Source organism: Mustela nigripes, chromosome 3, assembly GCF_022355385.1.
Source record: "Mustela nigripes isolate SB6536 chromosome 3, MUSNIG.SB6536, whole genome shotgun sequence".
NCBI classification, from domain to species: Eukaryota; Metazoa; Chordata; class Mammalia; order Carnivora; family Mustelidae; genus Mustela; species Mustela nigripes.
This window is the reverse complement of record NC_081559.1, coordinates 104,140,364-104,165,579: the sequence shown is the minus strand read 5'-3', so window position 1 is coordinate 104,165,579 and position 25,216 is coordinate 104,140,364. Positions and strand designations below refer to the sequence as shown.

Sequence of the window (25,216 nt, the reverse complement as noted above, 5' to 3'; positions counted from 1 at the left end):
TTCTTTCCTGCTTTGTCGAAGATTAGTTGACCATAGAGTTGAGGGTCTATTTCTGGGCTCTTTATTCTGTTCCATTGATCTATGTGTCTGTTTTTGTGTCAGTACCATGCTGTCTTGATGATGACAGCTTTGTAATAGAGCTTGAAGTCTGGAATTGTGATGCCACCAACTTTGGCTTTCTTTTTCGATATTCCTTTGGCTATTTGAGGTCTTTTCTGGTTCCATATAAATTTGAGGAAGACACAAAGAAATGGAAAAATGTTCCATGCTCCTAGATTGGAAGAACAAATATTGTGAAAATGTCTATGCTACCTAAAGCAATTTACACATTTAATGTAATTCCTATCAAAATACCATCCATTTTTTTTTTTCCAAAGAAATGGAGCAAATAAACCAACATGTTTTCTAAAGTGTTGGTTTACATTTACATTTCTATCAGCATGTATGAGAGTTTCCATGTCCTCGTCAACACTTGGTCTTATCAGTCTTTAATTTTAGCCATTCTGAGGAGTATGTTATAGTGTCTCTTTGTATTCTTAATTTGCATTTCTCTGTTGACTAATGGAGGCTGATCCACTTTTTGTATAATTCTGACCATTGCTGTCTTTTATGAAGTGTCTATTCAAATATTTTGTCCATTTTTGTTTTGGGTTGCCTATTGATTGGTGTGTAGACAATCTACATATGTTTATATTCTAGAATCAGGCCTGTTGTTGCTTGTTTCATAAATATCTTCTTTCTATATATATCTTGCCTCTCACTTTTTTACAGTGTTTGTTTTGCTAAGGTTCTTAATTTCAGTTTTATCTATTTCATTTGTCTTTTCCTTTAGTGTTTGTATTTATTATGCCCTATTTTCTTAGGTAATTTTCTAAAAGCTTTTTTGTTTTACTTTCCTACACTTATCTCTATTACCAGGAATTCATTTATGTGTATGGTGTAAGATAGGAGTCAAGTTTTTTTAAAACTTTTTTATTCCATATATTCAGTTGCCCAGGGACATTTATTTAAAAGAGCAGCTCTTTTCTTTCTGCTCTGTAGTGCCCACTTTGTCATAAATTAAGTGCCCATATATGCCAGAATCTCTTTTCTTCATTCTGTTCTGTTGATATATCTGTCTTTCCTTGACCGGATAGCACATTGCCTGAATTACTGCCATTTTATAATCTTGAAATCCAGTGGGTGCAAGTTTTATCACTTCATCTTGCCATTGCCATTTCCACATAGATTTTCGAATCAACTTGTGAAGTTCTTTTCTTTTTTTAAGATTTTATTTATTTATTTATTTATTTGAGAGAGGGAGAGAGAGAGAGTATAAGCACGTGGAGGGGCACAGGGAGAAGGAGAAGCAGGCTCCCTGCTGAGCAGGGAGCTCAACGTGGGGCTCCATCTTGGGATAACGAGATCATGACCTGAGCTGAAGGCAGATGCTTAACCGATTGTGCCATGCAGACGCCCAACTTGTGGTGTTCTTTAATAAAAAAAAACATAGTTGGGATTTTGAGTGAAATTTTACTGTAGATCAGTTGGGGAGAAATGAATATTTCACAGTACTGAGTATTCCAACCTGTAGTTTATCTTTCCATTTATTTTAGTCCTTTTTATTTGTTTCTATTGTTACATTGGCTTTTTGAGTAGATACTTATTTGCTTAGATTTTTTCCTAGGTGTTTATTTTTATTGAATTAAATATGGAAACAAAAAAAACTTCCCTTTTGGCTTATTGATACAGATATGTAATTGATTCTCTTGTGTATTGACTTTGGGTTATTTGGTCTTGCTTAATTAGCTCAGTTTTAAATTTTTAAATACACCTGTAGATCTTCTAGATTTTCTACTTATATTTTCCATTAATAATGGTAGTTTGCTTCTTTTTGAGTTTTATACTTCTAATTCCACCCCCCCCCATATTTCATCATTAAGTATGATGCTTGATTTGATACTTGGTTCAAAATTTGGCTCTTTCCACTGGCTATTTTGAATTATGTTGCTAGGAACATAGGTATATAAATATCTGTTGGAATCCTGCTTTCACTCCTTTTGGGTATGTACCCAGAAGCGGAATTGCTGGATCATTTGGTAATTTTATGTTTCATTCTTGGAGGACGCACCGTATTATTTTCCATTTATATTTCCATTTTATATTCCTACCAGTGGTATACCAAGAATTCTAATTCCCCATGTCCTCTCCAACACTTGTTATTTTTTTCTTCCTTCCCTCCCTCCCACCCTCCCTTCTTTCCTTTTTTGTTTAAACCGTGATCCAGGTTTGTGTCAGCTATTGCTTTTTACCTGATGTTGCTTACTCTCCTTTTTGAATTCCATTTAAACTTGTTAGTTCTTTTCTGTCTGTCCTTTGTCTCTTACCTGCTCTTTTGAATTTTTCATCTTTTTGCCTCTTTTATTTCATTTTGATTTTGTTTCTCCTGCAGACTTAGTGTCCATTGTGTTTTTAGGCACATCCATGGAGTACTGAGTTTTGGTATTGTATTATTTGGTGCTTTTAAAAAATCGATGTCACTTTTTTTTTTTTAAGATTTCATTTATTTATTTGACAGACAGAGATCACAGGTAGGCAGAAAGGCAGGTAGAGAGAGAGTAGGGGAAGCAGGCTCCCTGTGGAGCAGAGAGCCCGATATCGATACCAGACTGGGGATCATGACCTGAGCCAAAGGCAGAGACTTTAACCCACTGAACCACCCAGGCACCCCTTTTTTAAAAAGTTGTAATTTATTTCTCCCAATTTTAATCATATATTTTATGTTCTTACACATTGTAAGAATTATTATTATTAAGTAAGCTCTGTGTCCAAAGTAGGGCTTAAACTACTTTGGACAGGTAGGTTGAAGCCCTACAACCCCCAAAGTAGGGCTTGAACTCAGGAGACATGCTCTACTGACTAAAGCAGCCAGGAATCCCAGAATTACCATTTTCATATCCATTTCTAATTATTTTCATGTACTTAATTCATGTGTGTCTGTGTTTCTCCTACTTTTAGCTATAGTTGTTTGGTGTGCCTGGTTATCTCTGGTTGTGTTTTGGACATTGCATTTGAAAAGTGTTCAGAGAGGTAAATTGAGGACCAGAGAGCATGATATTCTCTCTATCTGGAAGTGATGCGGGTTTCCATCTGCCAAGGTTTTTAAGGCACCACCTAAGCTAAGATCATTTCCATCTGATGCTAGGGATTGATATTTATTTGGCCATCAGGATTCTTGGAAGCTGGTCTTTGGTCAATCTGAAGACTATTTTACTTTAAATTCACTCTCCTAAGGTATAGCCATTTTGATTTCTAACCGAGGTTGTAGGAGTCTATCCAGGCTACCAGCCTTTGAGGGCTTTGAAATCTAACCTCTGTTCTCCTAGACCCATGTGGTCACTGAAAGCAATTCTCACTGGCTTGGTTGTCCCTTCCCAGTGTTTAAATGGCCCAAGGGCAAAAGTGAACTATTGGCTGCATGCTTATCCCTCTGGTTTTTAGTTTACTTGTGTTTCAGGACCTCCTCACTTTCCTTCGCCTTCCTTGTTTTCCGATGTTTCCAAGCAGATGTTCTTTTATAATTTAGCATTTTTAGTTGTTTTCAGCATGAGGGTTAGTTTGAGGTACTTGGTGATTACTCACTTAGTTTGAAAGCATGTTTTTAAAATTGTAGGATAAAGGCATTGTGTTGTACCTTGAGAACTCATCTGTTTCAAATGAATTCATTACTAATCAGTAAACTAGCTTGTTTTTGTTTTGTATACAAGGGGTTTACTGACTGTTTACCATGAATCCACTGTTGTGCTATATTTATTAGGGGAATTTTGAGGAAACACAAAGCACAGTATTCCTGCGTTCAAGGAGTTTTGCTGTGGAATCAAGCATAAACTCAGAAAATGAAATGGAATATTGAAGGAGGTGCTTGAAGTTAATGCAGAGTTAATGGCTTGGTGGAAACTAAAGGCAGTAACTGTTGGGTATGAGCCCCACTCCCCCAGAGCCTCTGCCCTCTCTCCCAGGCTGGCTTCCTCATGCTGGTCGCTGTTGTCGAAATCTCCAGCTCCCTGTCACTCCCTGTTTACCAATCCAGCCCTTCAATGGCTGCCCTGTCATCCTGCAGACATGTCTGAGGCCCTTCGGCAGCCACGTCCCCTGCGGCTTCCCAGCACCTGTCCCCCCATCGCGGCAGCAGTCTCACACCTTGCGTGCGCACTTCTCTCTGCCTTGAGGTCCTGTCTTCCTTTGGTGCAAGGCTGATTTTTCAAAACTTAGCCTCACTTAGTGTGACTCTTTCTGGGAAGCCTTCTATCCCAGCCGAGTCCCTTGTCGAATCGTGGGCCTCGCGGGAGCACTGATTGCACCCGTTGTCCATGGTACTGGCAGTGACAGTGAGGTGGTGGTAACAGCCAGCAGAGGTGCAGGCTAGCCCTTACCACGCACCAAGCATTATATCCTGCACTTCCCATACACACAGCAACCTGTGAGTCTGCTGCTGCTGCTGTCCGTGTTTTATAGGTAGGAAATTGAGGCACACAGAGTCTTCACAGCCAATAATTGGGGTCTTCTGGGCAATGAGTTATTCATGTAGCCCCATCTTCAGTAGGGAAATGGAAACATAGGAGCAGGGCCTGAGCTGTGAAGATAAACATTTGTGGGTGATGATTCCGTTCCTTGCCCACTGGGGCTGTGACTCAGGGTGAACTAGACAACTATAAATGAGCCCCTCTGCTTCCTTCCAGAGTAGTTTATTCTACGGTGAAGGTGCACGGGGCTGTGTTATGTCCTCTCCTGTCCTATTTCACTGGGCTTTGGCAGCATCTGCCAATCTAGGCTTCTTGCGGGGGAGTCTCTGGACTCCCCAGTCTGTCTGAGCAAGATGTTTTGGAATTTACTTTTTAGGATTGAGCTAGGCCTGAACTGATCAAAACTACCAAGTAAACTTCCATTCTGGAAAAGATGAAAGACAGTGTTCCCTCAAATACCCACATATAGCTTCACCAGCAAGGGCTATGATATCTGACAGAATTTTGAATTCATTCAAAATGAATGTGTAATTGCCCTCTTACACCTTAGTCTTGAATGAGTTCTGAAGGGATGTGGTGAGCCCTTGAAGGCAGCATTCTCACTATTACTGTAATGAACTCCAACCTCCAACCAGCAATGTAGCCACACTCATGCTTAGGATTTCATCAGGGAACAGCCAGTTCCAATTAAGTGATGGGCTTCTCTTTTTAAAATACAAGATTTAATGTTTAGGACAGTTTTGGATCTACAGAAAAATGAGGGTGGTGTAGAGAGTGTCCATGTACACCACACCCAGTCTCTATAGTAACATCTAACATTAGTATGTTATAGTTACAATTATAAACCAATACTGATGCATCATTATTAACTCAAGTCCTAACAAAGTTCATTCAGAGTTCCTCACTTTTTTCCTACTGGCTTTTATCTGTTCCAGGATCCCACCCAGAACACCACATCACATTTAGTCATCATGTGTCTCCAGACACCTCTAAGTTATGCATAGTTTCTTGGACTTCCATGTTTTAGATGACCTTGGCAGTGCTGGTCGGGTTATTTTGTAGGATGTCCGTCTATGGGAGTTTGATGTTTTACTCATTATTAAATTGGGCTTAAGGGTTTGGAGGAGAACATCAGAGATGTCCTTTTAATCACACAACAGCAAGTGCTGTTCAACATGAATTGTGACTGTTGATATTGACCCCGATTGTCTGGTTGAGGTGGTGTTTTTCAGGTTTCTCCACTGTTAAAATATTCCCCTTTACTTCTGTACTGTACTCTTCGGAGGAAATCAGTGTATGATACCTAAATCCTCTTTAGCTGATAAGTAAAGCCACTATTTTTAAATGTTTTATACCACTACATATTAAAAACTACCAACTAATGTTCTCTTTATAAAGAATTGTAAGAATTACTTCCTTTGATATCTTCAAGGAGCCAGTCCTTGCAAGGACAGTTTAGGTTGTGACCGGGCAGTTTCGAGGTAGTGGATTCCAAGCTGAATAGAAAAAAGCCTGCAGTCTTTGCATTTACAAGCTGCAGTGGCAGACAGATGAAAGGAAATAATGACAGCGCTTGATGTTAGGGTTATCATTGCTTCAGTCTTGTTCATTTATTGGTTCTGTAAGTTACTGGGCTACTTCATTTAGTTTTGAACCATGTTCTAAGGAAAGTTGCACAAAGCAAAACGGCTTCCTACTGAGAAAGGGTTTGTAGGGAGGGTTGTCATTTTTAAGGTGGCTGCATACTTTTTTAAAGTGCAAAAGTTGTTTTATGAAGCAGGCTTCCTTTTCTCCACTTATTTTTGGGGAGTTCTTAGAATTCGTTAAGTAGATGAGTAAACTTTCCTGGATAAACAGGGATGAAGGAGAAATATAACTTGTATTGAAATTAACTCTTAATAGAAGTAGTTAAATAGATGAGTCTACTTTCCTGGATAAACAGGGATGAAAGAGAAACATAACTGTTGTTTAAAGTGTAAACTAGAGCGCTTTCTAGCGTCTTAGCGTGGTAATACACTCCCTCTATGTAAACAATAAGCTCTCCTTAGTACTTCAAAGTCTGGGGAAAAAGGGTTTTTGTTTTTCCAAAAATTGCACCAAGATAAAGCAAAGCTCTAGTTGATGCGGGTGTGTTGTTCAGGCGTTAGCAGTACTGCCCTCACTAGACGTTCATTGGACAGTAACGCAACCCCAAGAAAAGGATGGTTGGTGAGGTTTGGGCGTGCGCTGCAAGCAGGAAGCGCCAATACCGGGTAGCGTTGGGGTGACTAATCCGAAACGCCCGGCCTAGCCGCCTGGTAGCTAGTGTACCTGTGTTAAGTACAGCTGCCGAAGCAAATCAGCAGCTTCTTGTTTTCTGAGGCTCTGAAGGTCGCGAACAGGCTGCTTGGTTTTACCCAGAAGGCTACGCGCCAGCTGCGAGTAATTTGCATACGCAGTACTCGCCGGGGCGGGGCCGGTAGGGGGCGGGACCGCGGCTCAGGCTTCCACGCTGGTCGGCTGGCGTCTTGGGTGTATCCCCGCTCTGGCTGTTTTTTATTTACTTTCGTACCACCTTACGTTTTGTGTTCAAGCTGTGAACAGCGCTTTGTGTATCAGAGCGGTCCTCTTGACAACCCGTTTATTCTGCTAGTCGGCTTGCGCTCTCCGGGCTATCGGACTGCACCAGGAATGGGGGAGCGTCCTGGGAGCTGGTGGGCCAGAGCGTGGGCTCCGAAGCCAGCGGCTAATGGGTTCCCGGTGTTTCCCCTTGCAGGTGGTTCTTCTCGGCATGGACATCCTGTCCGCACTGGTCACCCGGCTGCAGGACCGGTTCAAGGCACAGATTGGCACAGGTGAGCTGTGGGTAGGTGTGGAGCGGGGCCCCACATTCTACACCGTCCAGCCCCCAGCCTTCGCTCTGTGTCCCCAGAGCCTCCACGTAGCCGCACCCAGCCCCCACTCCCCACCGCACCCACCCTTCCGCTTTAGTCCTCCCACCCTCCCAGCAGCCCTTGAGGCCTCCTTCAGTCTCCTGCTTGCTGGGGTGCACCACTGCTTGGAGGACTGACCCTCCTGGGGTCACCCCAGATCCAGCCACCTCACCACATCTGCTGGCATCTTCATGCTTTTTGTTTTTACCATACCTTTCTGCTGGCTTCTTCCAGCTTTTGTGTTCTAATGCAGGGCATTACTGCTAATTCTTTTATTTTTACACAGATTCTTTGTACAGATCAACTATCACATTTTAGTGCAGACAGAATTGTATTTGCCCCGGTTGAGAAGCATTGCTTTCCCATCTTGAGAAGGTCTGCAAATCGGATGTGGCTGTGTTTTTTCCAGATCATATCCTAGGTGTTAACTGTTTCCATTTAGATCATAAATGTTGTTACAAGTGCACCTTAAATGATCGCTCTTTATGTCAGCAAAATGAAATAAAAAATAAGCACGTTTCATCATTTAAGAGATGATTTAGTCATTTCTAAATTCTTGACCTCTGGAATTTCATAATGACAATATAAGCACCAAGCAGCTCTGTTTGTACAAGGATTTCCTTACAGAACTTCTCAGTTTTGGTTGCTATGTGTGTATTTGTTATTTTCTGTTAACTTCCTGGTCAATATGCCTTTTCAGATAAGGTTAAGAACTCTTTTCCTATTCTGGCATTAAGTGTCATTAACATTAAATGTCATTAACTGGCATTAAACCTCCCTTACTTTGAGATATTTGATATTTTAATAACATTTCATTTTCCTCATAAGTTAACTGAGTTGTTCAGGGAGATCTCTTGTAAAAGAAAGGTTTATAGACTCTTAGAAGCAGCTAAGTAAACTGACTTCTGGTAGGTAAATGCCCTTGGAGCACTAGCTGATAGCCACAGTTGGAGTGTAATATGCATGTGTGTATATATACTCAGTGAAAGGACAGACGCACAGTGTAGACGAGAGGCTGAGTTGTAAGTGCCTGCTCCTTCTATCCCCAGTGAATGTGCTGGAGCCCTCTCTTACCTAAACTTCCTTATGTGTTGACTCCATCCTGCCAGGGTCTTCCACTGACATCCTTCTTAATATTTCACCAGCTTTAAACGTGCGAGGAGCTAGCTGGAGGAAGGTCGGTTAAGGAAGAAAAGTGCTGTGTCCATGCAAAGGGTTTTGCACATTCTTCTTCTTCTTTTTTTTAATCTTTTTTTCTTTTAGAGATTTTATTTATTTATTTGACACACATACACACACATCACAAGTAGGCAGAGAGGCAGGGGTGGGTAGCAGGCTCCCCACTGAGCAGAGAGCCTAATGCGGGGCTCGATCCCAGGACCCTGAGATCATGACCTGAGCCGAAGGCAGAGGCTTAACCCACTGAGCCACCCAGGCGCCTGGTTTTGCACATTCTTATAGTAGCTTGAAAAGGTTTTAGTGGGAAGAGTAGAATTGTGAGGATTGGTGGTTCTAGGATGGTGTACCACATTTAGGCCAGCATTTTGTCTTCCCAGTAATTGAAATACCCACTTGGTAACTGCAGACTCTCCAAAATTGGCTTTGGTTTGATTAATTTGCGTTTCGATTTTTCAGTGCTGCCAAGTTTAATAGACAGACTGGGAGACGCTAAAGACTCCGTGCGAGAGCAAGACCAGACTCTGCTGCTGAAGATCATGGATCAAGCTGCTAATCCCCAGGTAGTTGGGGGAGGTGCTCTGCTCGGTGGGGGGGGTCTGCTTGAGATTCTCTTTCTCCCTCTCTGTTTGCAAACCCCTCTCCTAGCACATGCATGCTCTTTCTCTGGCAGGGAGAGATTTAATTAAATCTTAAAAATAGATTTAATTTCTTTTATTTTTTATTTACTTTTTAAATTTACTTACCTCTTTATTTATATACTTTTTATTTTAGAGAGAGAGAGAATGTGCGTGTGGGAGGGGCAGAGGGACACACAGAGAGAGAGAATCTTAAGCAGCTCTATGCCCAGCATGGAGCCCATCTTGGGGCTTGATCTCATGACCTAGATCAAAATCAAGAGTAGGATGCTTTCACTTGACTGAGCCACTCAGATGTCCCAAGGTTTAATTTCTTTTAAGCTGATGTGTTTCACATGAAAATTTTCATAACATTTTATCTGTCACTGTCCAACCCTCCCACCCCCATAGAGGATGTTTTACAAAGTAATAAACAGCAAAGGGTATACGTTGACTAAAATAGTGGGCTTATCATGGGTATCGAGTGCTTGGTTGAATCCATTAGACTCTTGGGCTCATTTGTGTAACTGTCTCAGTTTTTCTGAGAAGAGGTGGTTGTGGTATCTGGGGAGTCAGGAGGCTGGCTAGAGCCCTCACTCCTATCTGCTAGTGAGCTGGGGCTGCTGGCAGATAGATGGACAGAGGGACACAGCCCTGCCTTCCAGGCTCTTGCTCTTTAATGTATAGGTGGGTAGGATGGCAGAGAGATTAGGAAAAGCCATCCAGGGAAGGTAAAACCCAGAACGTCTTCAAAGATGAGCACATGTGTGACTTGTTGCTAAGGCGGGGACAGCTGTCCAGACCAGAAGAGCAGTAGCACTGTGTGCTCTCTGGCAGATGACCCAAGCCTTGCTTTTTCTTACTTTCCTCACCCATGAAATGGGAATGGTTACACCTTTCTTTTGGAACTGTTGACATTACTAAATGCAATTATATAAAGGAATGTGTTTGGAAAAACTCTAACTTGATACAGAAATACAAGTTACCATTTTTCAGTATGCCCTTGAGGGGATGAAATGGATTGGTTGTGGCTGGGGCTGACCTGGCACCTGTAGAGAGGTCCCTCTTCAGTCGTCCGTGTGTTAAGTGAAAGGCTCCTCCTCTTCTCACTGTCCTTTGTCCCCTACAGTATGTGTGGGACCGAATGCTGGGAGGCTTCAAGCACAAGAATTTCCGGACTCGGGAAGGCACGTGCCTCTGCCTTGTTGCCACACTCAATGCGTAAGTCCAGGCGGGGCCGGGGGATTTCCTTGGCCGAGCGTTTTTATTTGTGACTTTGTGTTTCAAAGTGACGATGGATTTCTGGAAACTGCAGAGAAATGTCTGGGGAAGTGCCTTGCACCCTTCCCCCATGGTCCTTTACTCTTTCCATTTTACATGTGTACCATGCACTGATAGCGCCAGGAGAGCAATACTGAGGCAATGCCCATGGCTGACACGGTTTCCTCTGGTGACACACATGCATTGGGTGTGCAGTTCTGTCCTATCCTGTCCTGTGTGTCACTCCTGTGTGTCACTCCCCCCAACACACACCATGAGGTACAGACCTATGCAGCATACCAGCGTCCCTCATGCCACACCCTGCCCCGCGGCCACTGATCTGCGCTGTGGTTTTATTTTAAGAATGTTATGTAAATGGAATCAAACAGAATGTGAGCTTCTGAGATTAACTTCTTTCATTCAGCGTAATTTCTTTGGGGTTGTACATGTGGGCATTGCCTGAACGGTATTTGATGTCTTCTTACGGCTGAGGAGAATTCCGTGGTACAAACCTTTGAGTCTCCATTCACCTGTTGCAGGATGTTCAAATAGTTTCTCGTTTCTGGCTGCTACAAGCAGAGCTGCTGCGAACGCGTACCTATGTGTTCCTGCAGCAGCATAAGCTTGCATTTCTCTTGGGTTGGTGCTCAAGAGTGCCGCTGTGGGGTCCTCTGGTAGCTTTAATTTTAACGAAACTACTGAACTGTTTTCCAGAGTTGTCTGTACTGTTTTACATTCCCACCAGCAGTATATGAATAATTCCGTTTTTTCAGATTCTTGTTAGCACTGAGTGTTCTTTTCTTTTTTTCCTTTTAGTCATTTTGATGGGTATGTAGTGGTATCTCTTTGTGGTCTACATTTGATCATGACCCAAGCCGAAGGCAGAGGCTTAACCCACCAAGCTACCCAGGCCCCCGAGAGAGGAGTTTTTAAAATAGAAAAATTACAAGTCACTTTTTCTGATTATAAAAGTGATACTGTATATGTCAGAAAATTTACATCTGGAAGAAATAATGATCTGGGATATTTCTACCACCTTCACACAATCATGGTTAACTTGTTGTGTGATTTTAGTTCAACCTGTAAAGTTATATTACTTCAAAGACAGAACTAGGATAATATTTATGTCACCTTATAAATTGTTCCGCTCGGTATGTTAGCCTTTTTAGTACCATTAAATTTCCCCAGGTTTGTATCTTAAAAATGTTCTAGTTTTGATCACAGTGGTTTCACTTCTGAGAATGTATCCTAAGAAGTCATCAGATTAACAGAGAGAATGGCATTCACAAGGGCTATTTGTGCTGGCATTTATGATGGTGAAAGGTGGTCGGTGACTTCCTGCTGTCCCGCAGGGCAAGGTTTTGCTGGAACCCTCTGTGGCCGCTGTCAGGGTCTTCCCACTGAGCCTCATCTATGCTCAGGTGGAGAGTTAAGTGAGGAGGACCCTCACGGGACTTGCCGTTTAGTTGATAACACTGAGCTGGGCAAAATAGGAACTGCTGTGTGACAGAATAATGATGCAGGGGCAGCCATGTGTGAGGCAGGCAGGGCTGCAGGAAAGGCTGGGGCCCTGGCTTGGCATCGCAGGTTGGGAGCCAGAATGGAGAGAGCCCCGAGTGCCAGGGAGAAAGCATGGTCAGCGAGCAGCATGAAAGATTTTGAACTCTGTGCCAGTGGGTGGGGCCTTTGTGGCATGCTTATTTGGGAACTTGGTGGGCAAAAGATGGGAAGGAAGGGGAGCAGAGGTGTGAGGGGGCGAGAAGGCCCTGGAGGTGTGTGTGTGGGGGCATTTCTTTTCCTTTGTTCTCACCAACAGTAAATCACTCCTTTTGTTTTCAGCTCTGGAGCACATACTTTAACACTAAGCAAGATTGTGCCACATATATGTAATTTACTTGGAGATCCAAACAGCCAGGTGAGTATATTTTAGTGAGAAAGAAGAATATTGGTTATAGGCCCTTAAGATGCATTCTGGTGTTCTGTGTGTATCTAATAGGTGGGTGGGACTCTATTCCTGTTTATAGTGCTCAGATAATTGTTCCAAGTAATGAGCACTAATGCCCTTTAGCACTGGTGAATATGGTGGTCACGCCACCCTGTTCTCTATATGGCTGAGGCCTTGTTATCCTTTAAAGTGATATCACCCAGACCAGCCTCTGAGATACCGTCCCTCTAGTCACTCACTCTCCAGCCAAAAGGGGTAGCCTTGGGGAAAAGTAATCAATGCCGATTACAGTCAGTCAGGCTTTGCCTCTTGGGGTCCGGGGATTGATTGGAAGGGGCCTAAGGGACCTGTTCTGAGGGGATGGAGACTTCCCCTATTTTGTTCGGGTGCTGTATAATACGACGGTGTATGAAATTCCTTGAATCCTAATGAGGCATGGATGGTATTTTATGTAGATCTTAGGTAGATCCAGAGACCAAACACCAAAGCACCACTCCCTTAATGTAAGCGTAGAAGAGTCGGTAATTCGTGGGCAGTCACCAGGCAGGACACAGAACTTTCCAAGCTTGGGCCTTAGAAGTGCCGGTTCTCCCACGGGTTCAGTTCTGTTTATCACTGAGGGCCATTTTTATTATGATAATTAGCTCATATGAACTCATAAGAAAAATACCTCATTAGATAAAGGGGCCAAAAATTGGAACAGTAACTTACCAAAGAAACACACGTGGTATGCAGGCATCTCATTTTAAACCCTGACTGATCATGGCTGACATGTCCCCACAGAGGTTGTGCTAGCTTGCTTCCACCTTCTCTGGCTCCCTGGCTCCCGGGTCCCTGTGGCTCTGGGCCCCTCTGGCTCTTGTCCTTCCTTCTTCCTCGGCTTTGCCCTTTCTTATCCCTGCTGCTGCTTTTCCCGTCCCCAGCCCCTCTGTGCACTGTCTGTGGGTTCTCCGGGTCTCTTTTGATCTCATTTGCTTTCCTCTTGCCATCCACTCCTTTACCCAGCCTTCATTGAAAGTATAGGATACGGGGGAAAGTAGAATTTTGAGATGTTTCAATTTACTGAATCACGCTTTTATGTTTCAATGTTAATTTAAAAAGAAACAATTTTTAAAAAAAATTCTAAGTTACCAAGTGGGTTGTTTTGCTTTTCTCCCTTTTTGGTCTTGTTTCCATTTTTGTTTTCTGTGGAAGAAAAAAAATCCCTTATTGAGGTTACACATTAGGTGATTGCTGCTATCACATGGTATCCTTAAGTCCAACGGGAAAGCCAGCCTGGCTAGCTGAATGAAGTTCTTGTTCCTAACTCAGGTGCTGTCACGGGCCACTTGGGTGATGTGACTCCACGCGGTGGGCCCCTGGGACCCTGAGCATTGGCATGCAGTGAGGTGGGTGCTCGGTGGGCACCCTTGGGCAGTCTGTTGCGGACAGAGCCGGAGTACCCCAGACTGTGCACTCAGATGGTCATCCGTCGAACCCCACCTGCCTTAGGAAGGTTTATTTGCACCCGTATACACGCACAAACGGACACACGCAGTCCACGTCTCCCAGAGCCCTCCAGCCAGGAAAGTACCACCAGCTTCTCTGCTGCTAATGCACGGAATCATTCCTCCTCTTGGGCTGTGTGTATATGTTGCATGTGCCTGTGCTCTTGCCTTTCCTTTAATCTTTCCTGCTGTGCGCCCCAGCAGGTGGCTAGCCTCCTCTATATCCTAGTCAACAGCTGTCCTTCGCGGAGGCCACAGATCTGTAGAGCATTCAACTTGGGCCCGCCAGGTAGCGTTTAATGTACTGGGGCTCTTGTGTACTCCCAGTGGCCTGAAATGTTGGGGTACCTTTTTAATGCTGAGCCGTGGGTGGGCGGAAGCAGTGTAGGGCCCGCGTGGCTGTGTTAGTGAGCACCGCCGTGCTGCCTTCAGCCTGAGTGAGCTGCTTTTACAGAACGTCCCTTGGCAGTTGGAGTGTAGTACTTGTAGACCGAAGAAAATGAAGAAAATGTGTTCTGCCCTATTTCCTGAATCGAGGGTGCTCTAGACCCTCAAATGCTGTCTGACCCGATAGCTTTGGAGCCTGAGGAATGATGATTTTGAAGGCTAAGGAGATTGGTTCAGAAGATGTAGATATACTCCTTCCACTAGTCGCATGCGGAGTGTTTTATACATGCAATACATAGGTTCCACACTGCTGGCCTGAAACCCGATCGCAGCGTCATGTGTGGGCGCGTGCGTCTGCACAGCATTTTAACTTTATGTTTAAGAGTTTTGGTGTTCTTATATTTGAAAGATTCGTATTCCTGATTTCTCTTGAAAGATTACATATGGCCAAACCATACCTACATTGCTCCCAGGCTGGGTGATGGTGGCCTGTTTGCCCGACCCCCTCCATTTTCCCTCTTCTCTCTGCCAGCAGGGTCCTCTGCCAGAGTCATTTGTCACTGTATACCAGTTACCAGGTTCCCGCCTGGGCCATTGAGGCACTTTAGTTTGGCATCTACTAGTCACTTAGATACTTGTGGAATGAATTTGTTGTTTTTTTCTAGCCCTCCAAGCAGCCCTCAGCTCACAGAGGAGAAAGTGGAGACTAAAATAGTTTATATATTGGATCTGGGATTACACAGTTTCTAAAGGGCCAAGGAGGTACTCAGCTGTGCTTTGATTCTAAGGCTGGTCATTTTCCCACTAAATCTCTTAAACTGATGATGGTCCAGACTTTCTGAGTAGGACAGGATGTTGCTTGCTCATTCAGGTGATGGGCTCTGAGCAGGTATCATTCATTAGAAAGCAGGCTGAGTCATTTTCAGGAGACAGTGGCATTAACAGCTTGTATAGTAAATCCATGTTTCTGTATAAAAATGGTGCCTAAATTCAGAAGGTCTTTCTTTTCCCAAGTAAACTGATAATCTATTAGTTGGCTTGGGCCACCATAGCAAAATTCTATAGACCAGTGGCTTGAACAGAAATACATTTCTCACAGTTCTGAAGCCTGGTAGTTTGGGATCAGGGTGCCAGCATTGTCTGGTTCTGGACGTGGGGGGAAGGGTCTCTTCCTGGTCTGCAGACTGCTCCCTCCCTGTGTGCTCGCATAACTTCTCTGTGCCCGTGTGGAGAATGGAGCCAGCTTGTGGGTGTCTTTTGTTGAAGGACACCAAACCTGTTGGGTCAGGGCCCTATTCTTATGACTTTGTTTAACCTCAGTTATGTGCTTATAGGTCCTATCTCTAAGTACAGTCGTGCTGGGGGATTAGGACTTCAATATACATATTGGGGGTGGGAATGCAAACAGTCTGTACCATAACATTTGCCCTTTTCCACCATCGGGGAAAAATGGTCTGTGAAGTTAACTGTTGTATAACCTGTAATACTGTTAAATCAGGAGTAGCCGGCGGTATTGAGAATTGTAAATTGTGTCCCTACTTCCTTCCTCTGCCTTTTATTCTCTGTTATTTTGATGTCATTGCTTGAGACCAAACACAAACGCATGTTGCTCCCCTCTCTTTGTCTACTGAAGTAAGTACCCTTCCCCCCTCCTCCCCAACCTTCACAGGCTGGCCTTGGTTCCAGGGTATACTGGAAAGTTGTCCCCCCTCACCCTACTGTGTGTTTATTGGCAAACTTTTAAACCTATGGAAAAATACTAGGACTAATAGTAATACCTGTATTTACCAGTTAACATTTTTGTCACATTTGTTTTCTTTCTCCCTGTATGTATACACATACCCACACATAGAAACGCACTTTTTTTTTCTCCCTGAACCATGATATTTTTGCTCTGACCTGATGTTTTTGCTCTGAGATATATCTGTTTATATCTCTCAATAACAAGGATATTTTCTTATAGAATTACATGTTATTTTCATATCTAAGAAATTCAATATTGCTAAAAATGGTAACATTTGATGTACAGTCCGTATTCAGATTTCCCTGTTTTTGTTTGTTTTAAATCTGTTCTGTTTCTTAAGCCTTTTTTTTTGCTGCTTTCTTATCTTAGTTCGTATTTGTGTTTTTCCGACTACTTACTCGCTCTTCCTGAAGCACATGCCATGTGTCTCTGCTTTCATGCCTTTGCGCACAGGCTGTACCTTGTTTGGAACCTGTCTCATTCCATCTTTATTTGGTAAAATGCTGTCCCTTAAGCACATTTTAAGTGGTTCCTTCCTCTTTCAGAGAATGTTTCTTGCTATCATCTAGTATATTTGCTCCCTTCTCTAAACTGTGTGAGTTCTTTGCACTTCTGTATGATCTATATTATATCCTGCTCTGTATTAAATGAAGAATTTGTGGACTACCACTCCCCTCCCTCCCCTCCACCAAGCCCCTTTTAGGACCATTAGCTTCTTGAATACAGGGCTCTATGTATAATGGCTTTTACTACCTATTTTTTTGCTCTCTAAGTATTTTATTGAGTTCAATCTAGAAAGCTTTTTACATGGAGTTTTGTTTTTAGTATATAATTCATTTATTTGTAGTATTTTCTGTTTTGGGAAAGTGATCTGAAAATTCTGGATTCCTGACATCCTCTGAAAAAATTGAAAGCACTAAGGGATGTGGACTTTAACACATGTACAGGGAGGGGCTTGAATTTCCCCTTTGGAATTGTACCAGCATCATGGCTTTGTCTAGTCAAACATCTATAAGGGATTGTATCACAGTTGCACTGGCAGATTGGTGATAAACTTGGGGTGGCGTACAGCCTGTTGTGCCCCAGCAGGAAGCGCTGTGGACTGACACAGAGCAGCTGTAAGATCTCTTCTTTTACATCTAGGTTCGAGACGCAGCAATAAACAGCTTAGTGGAGATTTACAGACACGTGGGAGAACGTGTGAGGGCAGACCTCAGTAAGAAAGGATTGCCGCAGTCCCGGTGAGTTCAGACTGTCTTCCTTCCTTCTGCTCTTCTCATCTTCTTTCTTCCGTTAACCGCCTGGTTTGCATTACTTAATTTACAGTGGTGATTATATTCAAAGAATCTGTGGTCAGAGGATTGGTGGTTGGAGGCCTTATTCAGGCCCATTCCACTTACTCAAAAGGAGGACTGTCACCCAGACATCTAGCCGCATCTCATGCCATGTATTGATTCTAGAAGCGTGTTTAAAATGGAAAGGTATTGAACAATTTGAGCATTTTTTGGCTTGTGTAGTTATATCTTGTTTGCAGCAAGTACCAAGTGCAGTAGGTGCTTTAAATATATTTGTTTGAATTAATGAAGCCTTTCCAGAATGAGCCTGGATAGAAATAAAGAAGTAATAATTCTGGAAAGCATCTTTGAAAAAGTAATTTTCTGCCAGTCTCAATTCATAGAGGCCAGTGCAAGGGCATCCGCATCTCATCAGATCCAAGACCAAGTGAGTTCACGGATGTCTCTGTTGTAGTCAGCGTTTTAAAAAAATAATGAAAACTGGATATTTATAATTTTAACCTTGGTGGGGGAATCTTAGACCCTTTGTGCTCTGCCCCATTCCTTTAAGGGAGAGAGTAATATGCTAGTCCTGGGGAGCTACACGTGGCCTGGGCTTCTGGAGCAGCTTGTCTGAGCCCATCACTGTGTCCGGGAGGTAGAAGGACCCATGAAGTGACTTGGGAGAGCACACAGTAAGAGTCAGAGCTCAGAGGGTAGCCCTGTTCTTTTGACTCCCCTTTTAATTTTCTCTACCCCCATTTCACAAGAGTTTACAGAATATTGGGAGTCTAAATATGGGTTGGGATTTTGAAATATACTGGAGTCCTCTATCTTGATGTTTCTTAATTACCTATGATGGAAGCAGGCCCTTTACCCTAAAGTAAGGGTTCTGTGAGCAGGCAGCTGGGGCTTTACTCACTGTTGTTGAGAGTCCTGTCTCCCGGGTTGCTCTCACGATGGCCCCTGAGCTATGTGCAAGATTATTAGGTGGGGATAAAACTGTTTTCATGTTTTTTATAACAGGTAATCTGTGAGAATAGACTTATTTTGTTCCTGTGTTTTATGAACCTCAGATTTCTTGTCTTTGAGTATATGGGGGAATGCATAGGAGAAAGACAAACTTAAAGACAAAAACCCTACATAGTGTCCTAGGGAAAATTGGAGGGCCCAGGTGAGCAGGGACGGCAGGACTGGCGGGAGAGGGCTGTTTACTCATGATGTCAGTGTCATCATTGGGAAGACAGGCTATGAGCAGTGAAGCCCTTTCCTGCTGGGGGTGGGGGCTTCACCAGGCTGGGTAGCTCCCAGTGGCTCCAGGCTATGAGCAGACCATCTCACCTAGTGGGACATCTGTGTTCTGTCTGAAGGCTTCTATAGCAAGCCCATACTCCTGGGAGGTGACATGGTGACACGGAGGTCTGGAGAGATGAGTGCTCAGAGGAAACTGCTATCCTTAGGGGAGGCTGGCTTGCAATGCTGCCCCTGGGCTGGCGGCTGAAAGCTTTGACCTGGGGGGACTTCCCATTCCCAAAGAGTGGGCAAGAGTGGCTCACGGTGCCCTGGCAGTGTGTGTTACACTGATCATCTACTTTCCTTTGGGTAGTCTGGCATGTTGCTAAGTGCTACTTCAGGGAGTGTCTGCATGACCAGCCCTAGCAGAGCCCTGGAAGATAGCACGGCACACCGTTGTCGTTGTCATAGCCTGTTGCTGGGGATAAGCACGTCTTCTGTGATGCCACTCCACCAGGACGGGCTCTGGGAAGCTTGTGCCTGGTTTCCTGCAAACCTTTCCCCATGTACCTTCTCCCTTTGCTGGTTTCTTGGGAGTGTCCTAAGTATGATAGTGATGGCCATGAGTGTGAATGTGCCCCGAGCCCTGAGTCCTCTCAGCCAGTCATTAAACCTGCGTGTGGACTTGGGGACCCCAACACAGAGGGCAGTTGAGGTCAGGCCCCAGGGGGCAGTTCATGCCAACCCGACCAGGGGCTAGAACCTTCTCATTCAGACTCCCAGTGATTGGTTTTTATACCACCACCCTCCCTTCTTCTTTTTTTTTTTTTAATGAACAGCTGCAGAAGAGTTAGTTTGGTCCTCTGTGAATGGGAATGAGGCTCCTGATCCCTGATGTGACTTAAAATCCTTCCTAAAATTTTTAGACCACATGCAGAGGGTGGTCCTAAGGAAATGGGCCCACATCCTTCTCAGTTGTGGCTGTAAAACTCTGGTTAGACATGGTGCCTGGAGAGGGAGGCTGTTGGTGCTTCAGAGGCATTACTCTGGCGAAAGAGGCCAAAACTTCGTGTTTCTTCGTATTTATTACAAGACACTTAACTAGCACTGTGAGGGTTGGAGCCCCTGGCCGCCACCTTTAGTTTGATTTTGCCAGGGACACATGCGAATGGAATGAGACCTTGGAAGAATTCTGCCGTTGTTTAGAAGATTCATTGTCTGCTGTCTGTGGCTCCAAGTGGCTGATGGGAATACTTGAACATTCTAGACTTTTGTTAGTCATTTATATATATCTGTTTTGCTGTTATGTGAGCATCACAGATTTTCAGCTTAGCAAGATATGCCATAGGACTAATAGCATAGTGTGGGATATGCATGGTGCTTTCTGAAACATGCATTTCATCCTGAAATGAAAATGCTGCCCTCTTAAAAGTTTGTCCACTGAGTGAGTGCTGTGTTTGAGAAGATTAATTCTATCTCTAGGAAATGTGTGATGAATAAAATGCCTTGATAATATCAGCTCAGTGACGTAAGCATTAAGATAAAAAATGTGCCTTGAGGTGCAGCTCCTTTTTCCCTTTCACAGTTGGGGGGAGACCTGTCCTTTCATCTGCTTCACTTGGGAGGAGCTGGAATTTCACTCTGGGCCATGCATTTGGTTGTTGTTTGAGTATTGTCTCTCTGGTAGCTAAAGTAATTTTTTTTTTTAAGATCTCATTTATTGAGAGAGAAAACGAACAGGGGGAGGGGCAGAGGGACAAGTAGACAAGTAGACAGGGGAGCCTAACACGGGGCTTGCTCCCAGGATCCTGAGATGCTTATTAACTGATTGAGCCACTCAGGCTCCTGTCATTCAGAATGTTAAAGCCAGTGCCTCATTGAGTCATTCCAGCTTTCAGTGTTTCCATGGAGAATTCTAAAGCCATTCTGTTTCTTCATCCTATGTAGATAACTTTGATTTTCTTGGTCTGAAACTTAATGATGATGGGTCTTGTCTGAGAGACCATTTTTCTCTATTTGCATGGTACACTTGGAGGGCTTTTCCTTCTGGAACCTCATGTCTTCTGAGTAAGGTACTTAGGAATATGGCTACTGTATTTAAATATAGGTAGTATGTAAATATAAAACTTATATTTACAAGTATGATAGTTATACTATGACCACTTGAATATTGGGTATTTGATTTAAAAATTTGCCTTTCTTGTTCCAGTTGTATGGTCCCTTTTTAGAGTATTCCACTTCTGTTTTTTAAGTAAGAGCCTTCTTGAAATATTTCTATACCATAATTTTCATATTTTTATAATTTACCGTATCTCCTTGAAAATGAACAGTTCAGTTGTTTCTAGTATATTCAGAAAGTTGTGTGGCAGTCATTGCTATCAGTAGAACATTTGAAAAGAATCCCTGTATCCATCAGCAGTCGCTCTCTATTCCTTCTCCCTAGTTCCTGACAACCACTAGTCTACTTTTTATTTCTATGGATTTGCCTGTTTTGGGACATTTCATGGAAATCACACAAACTGTAACTTTTTCTTGACTGCCTTCTTTCACTCACCACAATACCTTCAAAGTTCAACCATATTATACCATGAGTCATTCCTTTGTATTGCTGAATAAAATTCCACTGTGTGTAGATTTCACATTTTGTTTCTCCATTCCTCTGTGGATTGACACTTGCTTCTACTTTTTGGCTATTGTGAATAATGTTGCTGTGAAAGTGGTTGTACAGATCTTTCTTACATTACTTGCATTCAGCTCTTGTGGTTAGATTTCAGAAGTGGAGCTGCTGGATCAAATACACTGCTATGTTTAGTATTTTGAGGAACCACCATTATGTTTTCCACAGCTGTTGCACCGTTTTGCATTCCCACTAGCAGTGCCAACAGTTGTTATTTTGGGTTTTGGATTGTTTTGTTTTATTTTCTTAGTGTTTGGGGATTTCAGTTGCCATCATAATTTATGGAAGCCTAGTTAGAATTATTATCCTTAATTAATTTCAGTATTAAAAACTTTACTCTTACATAGTTCTGTTTTCTCCCCTTGTTTCTTTTTCTGCTATGTTTATCTATACATCTTTGTATATTAAGCCCACTAACACATACAGTTTTGTACTTTTATTTCCTAAAGATTTTATTTATTTATTTGACAGAGATCACAAGTAGGCAGAGGCAGGCAGAGAAAGGGGGAAGCAGGCTCCCTGCTGAGCAGAGAGCCTGATGTGAGGCTCAATCCCAGGACCCTGGGGTCATGACCTTAGCCTAAGGCAGAGGCTTAACCCACTGAGCCACCTAGGCACCCCAGTTTTACACTTCTTGCTTTATGTAGTTTACTTTTAAGTCATGTAAGATATGAAAAAAGTTAAAAACAAAACATACATTTATATTATTGTATTTACCTAGATTTTATCTTTACCTTTGTAGTTCCTTTTACTGGTGTTTTTATAGTCATGTGGTTTTGGGCTAATGTATTGGCTTCTTTCATTTCAAACTGAAGGGCTTGTCTAATTTTTTATTTATCTAAAAATGTCTTAAATTTTCCTTCATTTTTCCCCCACTCAGAGTCTGCAATTCATTATATTTGGTGGTATGATTTCATGTAAAGACTGAAATATCTTTGGTCCAGAGAAGATTCTCTGCTTCATTATTTTTTTATTTTTAAGATTTTATTTATTTATTTGACAGAGAACACAAGTAGGCAGAGAGGCAGGCAGAGAGAGAGAGAGAGAGAGAGAGAAGGAAGCAGGCTCTGCACTGAGCAGAGAGCCCGATGTGGGGCTCGATCCCAGGACCCTGGGATCATGACCTGGACCGAAGGCAGAGGCTTTAAACCCGCTGAGCCACCCAGAGGCCCCTCTCTGCTTCATTTTTGAAGGATAATTTTGTTGGATGTAGAATTCTTGGTTGAGTTTTTTAGGTTTTATTTTATGTGTGTATGTATTTGCTTGCTTATTTTCAAATTATTGAAGTATACTTGGTTGAGATTTCAAATTTCAAGTCCAAATATGTTATCCCAGTGCCACCTGGTCTCCACTGTTTCTTTTCTTTTCTTTTTTTTTTTTTTAAGTGAGAAATTAATTATCTCATTGAGGATTTTTTGTATGCAATGAGTGGCTTCTCTCTTGTTGCTTTCTCTTTTTTTAAATTTAAATTCAATTAGCCAACATAGAGTACATCATTAGTTTCAGATGTAGTGTTCACTAATTCATCAGTTGGATATAAGACCCAGTGCTCATTACATTATGTGCCCTCCTTAATGCCCATCGTCCACTTACCCTGATCTCCCACCCACCTTCCCTCCAGCATCCCTCAGTTTCTTTCCCATAGTTAAGAGTCTCTCATGGTTTGTCTCCCTCTCTGATTTCTTCCCGTTTTCCCTCCCTTCTTCTATGATCCTCTGCACTGTTTCTTATATGCCACACATGAGTGAGATCATATGATAATTGTCCTTCTCTGATTGACTTATTTTGCTCAGTATAATACCTTTCAGTTCCATCCATGTTGATGTATGGTAAGATTTCATTCTTTCTGATGGCTTAGTAATATACCGTGCGTGCGTGCGTGCGTGCGTGCGTGCGTGTGTGTATGTGTGTATGCACATACCACATCTTTATCCATTCATCTGTCAGTGGACATCTGGGCTGTTTCCATAGTTTGGCTATTGTGGACATTGCTGCTATAAACATTGGGGTGCAGGTACCCCTTTGGATCACCACATTTGTCTTTTTGGGGTAAATGCCCAGTAGTGCGATTGCTGGGTCATAGGGTAGCTCTATTTTCAACTTTCTGAGGAACCTCCATACTGTTTTTTAGAGTGGTTGCCTCAGCTTGCATTCCCACCAACAGTGTAGGAGGGTTCCCCTTTCTCTGCCTCCCCGCCAACATTTGTTGCTTCCTGACTTGTTTATTGTTGCGTTCAAGATTTTCTCTTTGTCTTTTCTTCCAACAGTTTGTTTCTATTTTGTCTAGGTTAGGATTTCTTTAAGTTTATCCCATTTGACGTTTCTTGAACATGTAGATTAAAATTTTATATAAAATGTGTGAAGTTTTTGGCCATTATTTCACCATGTATTCTGCCCTTTTTCTCTCTTCTGGTAATTCCCATTATATGTATGTTGGTACATTAGTATTATAAGAACATGAACTCTTAGGCTCTGTCCTTTTTTTGTTTCTCAGGGTATTGCCAATTGATTCATCTTCAAGTTTGCAGCTTTTTTCTTCCCCCAGCAAAAATTTGTTGAGCCGTCTTGTGAAATTTTTAAAAAGGTTTTATTTCTTTGGGTAATCTCTATACCAACATGGGGCTTGAACCCACAACCCAGAGATCAAAAGTTGCTTGCTCTACTGACCAAGCCAGCCAGATGCCCTATTTAGTGAATTTCTTTCTTTCTTTCTTCTTTTCTTTTTAAAGATTTTATTTATTTATTTTTGACAGAGAGACATCACAAGTAGGCAGAGAGGCAGGCAGAGAGAGAGAGAGAGAAGCAGTCTCCCCACTGAGCAAAGAGCCGGATGCGGGCCTTGATCCCAGGACCCTGAGATCATGACCTGAGCCGAAGGCAGTGGCTTAATCTGCTGAGCCACACAGGCGCCCCTCTAGTGAATTTCTTATTTCAGTTTTTGTACTTTTCATTTTTAGAATTTCTCTATGATTCTTATTTTTTTCTGTTTCTTCATTGATATTCTCTATTTGGTGATACATTGTTCTTATATTTTCCTTTAATTCTTTAGAAGTAATTTTCTTTAGTTCTTTCAACACATTTATAATAGTTGATTTCAAGTATTCATCTATTCAGTTCAGTGTCTGGGCTTCCTTTAAGGATAGTTTCCATTGACTAATTTTTTTTTTTCTCCCTGTATGGGCCATATTTTCTTGTTTTTCACAGGTGTAATTTTTTTATACTTGACTAGTTGAAACTGGTCATTTACAATAATCTGTTGTGACAACTTTGGAAATCCTTTTTACTCTCTCTTCACATGTTGTTGGTGGTGTTTGTTGTTTTTGTTGTTCCTTGTTTAAGTGATTTTCCTGAACTAATTGCATACAGTCTGTATTTTTATCTTTATTTTTTTATGTGTGTGGCTGCTGAAGTCTCTGGTTAACTTAGTGTTCAGCTAATGATTAGACAGAGATTTCCTTGAATGACTGTAACCAGTAAATCTTGTAGCCTTTGGTGAAGGGTTGTCTGTGTATGTTGAGGAATGTTTTCAGTGTTCTGGCAGGCAGTTTTTACATCGCTGCCTTCCCCTTTATTGGCTGCTTGTGCAGAGCCTCAAGGTCAGCCAGGCATGAGACCTTAGTGATTTCTTAGGTGTTTCCTCAAACTTTCTTGCACATATATGTAGCCTTGCAGATTCCCAGGAATATGTCAGATTTTTTCAAAGTTTCCTGCGAAGATATCTTTCTCCATTTTTCTTTGTAAGTTTTTTGGTCAGTGTCTTTGCTCCAGTTTTATCATCTCAGGCAGCTGCCGTGTTAAACAGTTGCTGTGGATTCTTTTTGGTCATGGCTTCAGGGAAAAGAGTCTCAACCATTAAGCATGCTGTGAATCAGGTCAAGTAAAACACTGTGAATGGGGATTCTGGAATATGCCAGAGAGGTAAAATAATTACAGTTCTCTTAGAATGGGGATTTTATGCTGCTCCCCACTTGTTCAGCTCCTCCCAGTGGCTTTAAGGCTGCT

At 42.6% G+C, this 25,216-nt stretch overlaps 1 protein-coding gene and 1 non-coding gene across 2 annotated transcripts in view; one reads left to right on the top strand and one right to left on the bottom strand.

The window, feature by feature from the left end:
* Positions 1–25,216, top strand: part of CLASP1 (cytoplasmic linker associated protein 1) — a 268,189-nt gene that overhangs the window by 86,199 nt on the left and 156,774 nt on the right. Inside the window, exons 3-7 of the mRNA XM_059394480.1 lie at positions 7,258–7,336; positions 9,050–9,153; positions 10,337–10,428; positions 12,307–12,382; positions 17,174–17,271. Of these exons, the coding sequence (XP_059250463.1) occupies positions 7,258–7,336; positions 9,050–9,153; positions 10,337–10,428; positions 12,307–12,382; positions 17,174–17,271 (449 nt within the window). The remainder of the gene's footprint in view (positions 1–7,257; positions 7,337–9,049; positions 9,154–10,336; positions 10,429–12,306; positions 12,383–17,173; positions 17,272–25,216) is intronic.
* On the bottom strand, positions 6,583–6,708 carry LOC132014808 (U4atac minor spliceosomal RNA). The gene has a single exon (XR_009403445.1). It is a non-coding gene; the product is annotated as a U4atac minor spliceosomal RNA (small nuclear RNA).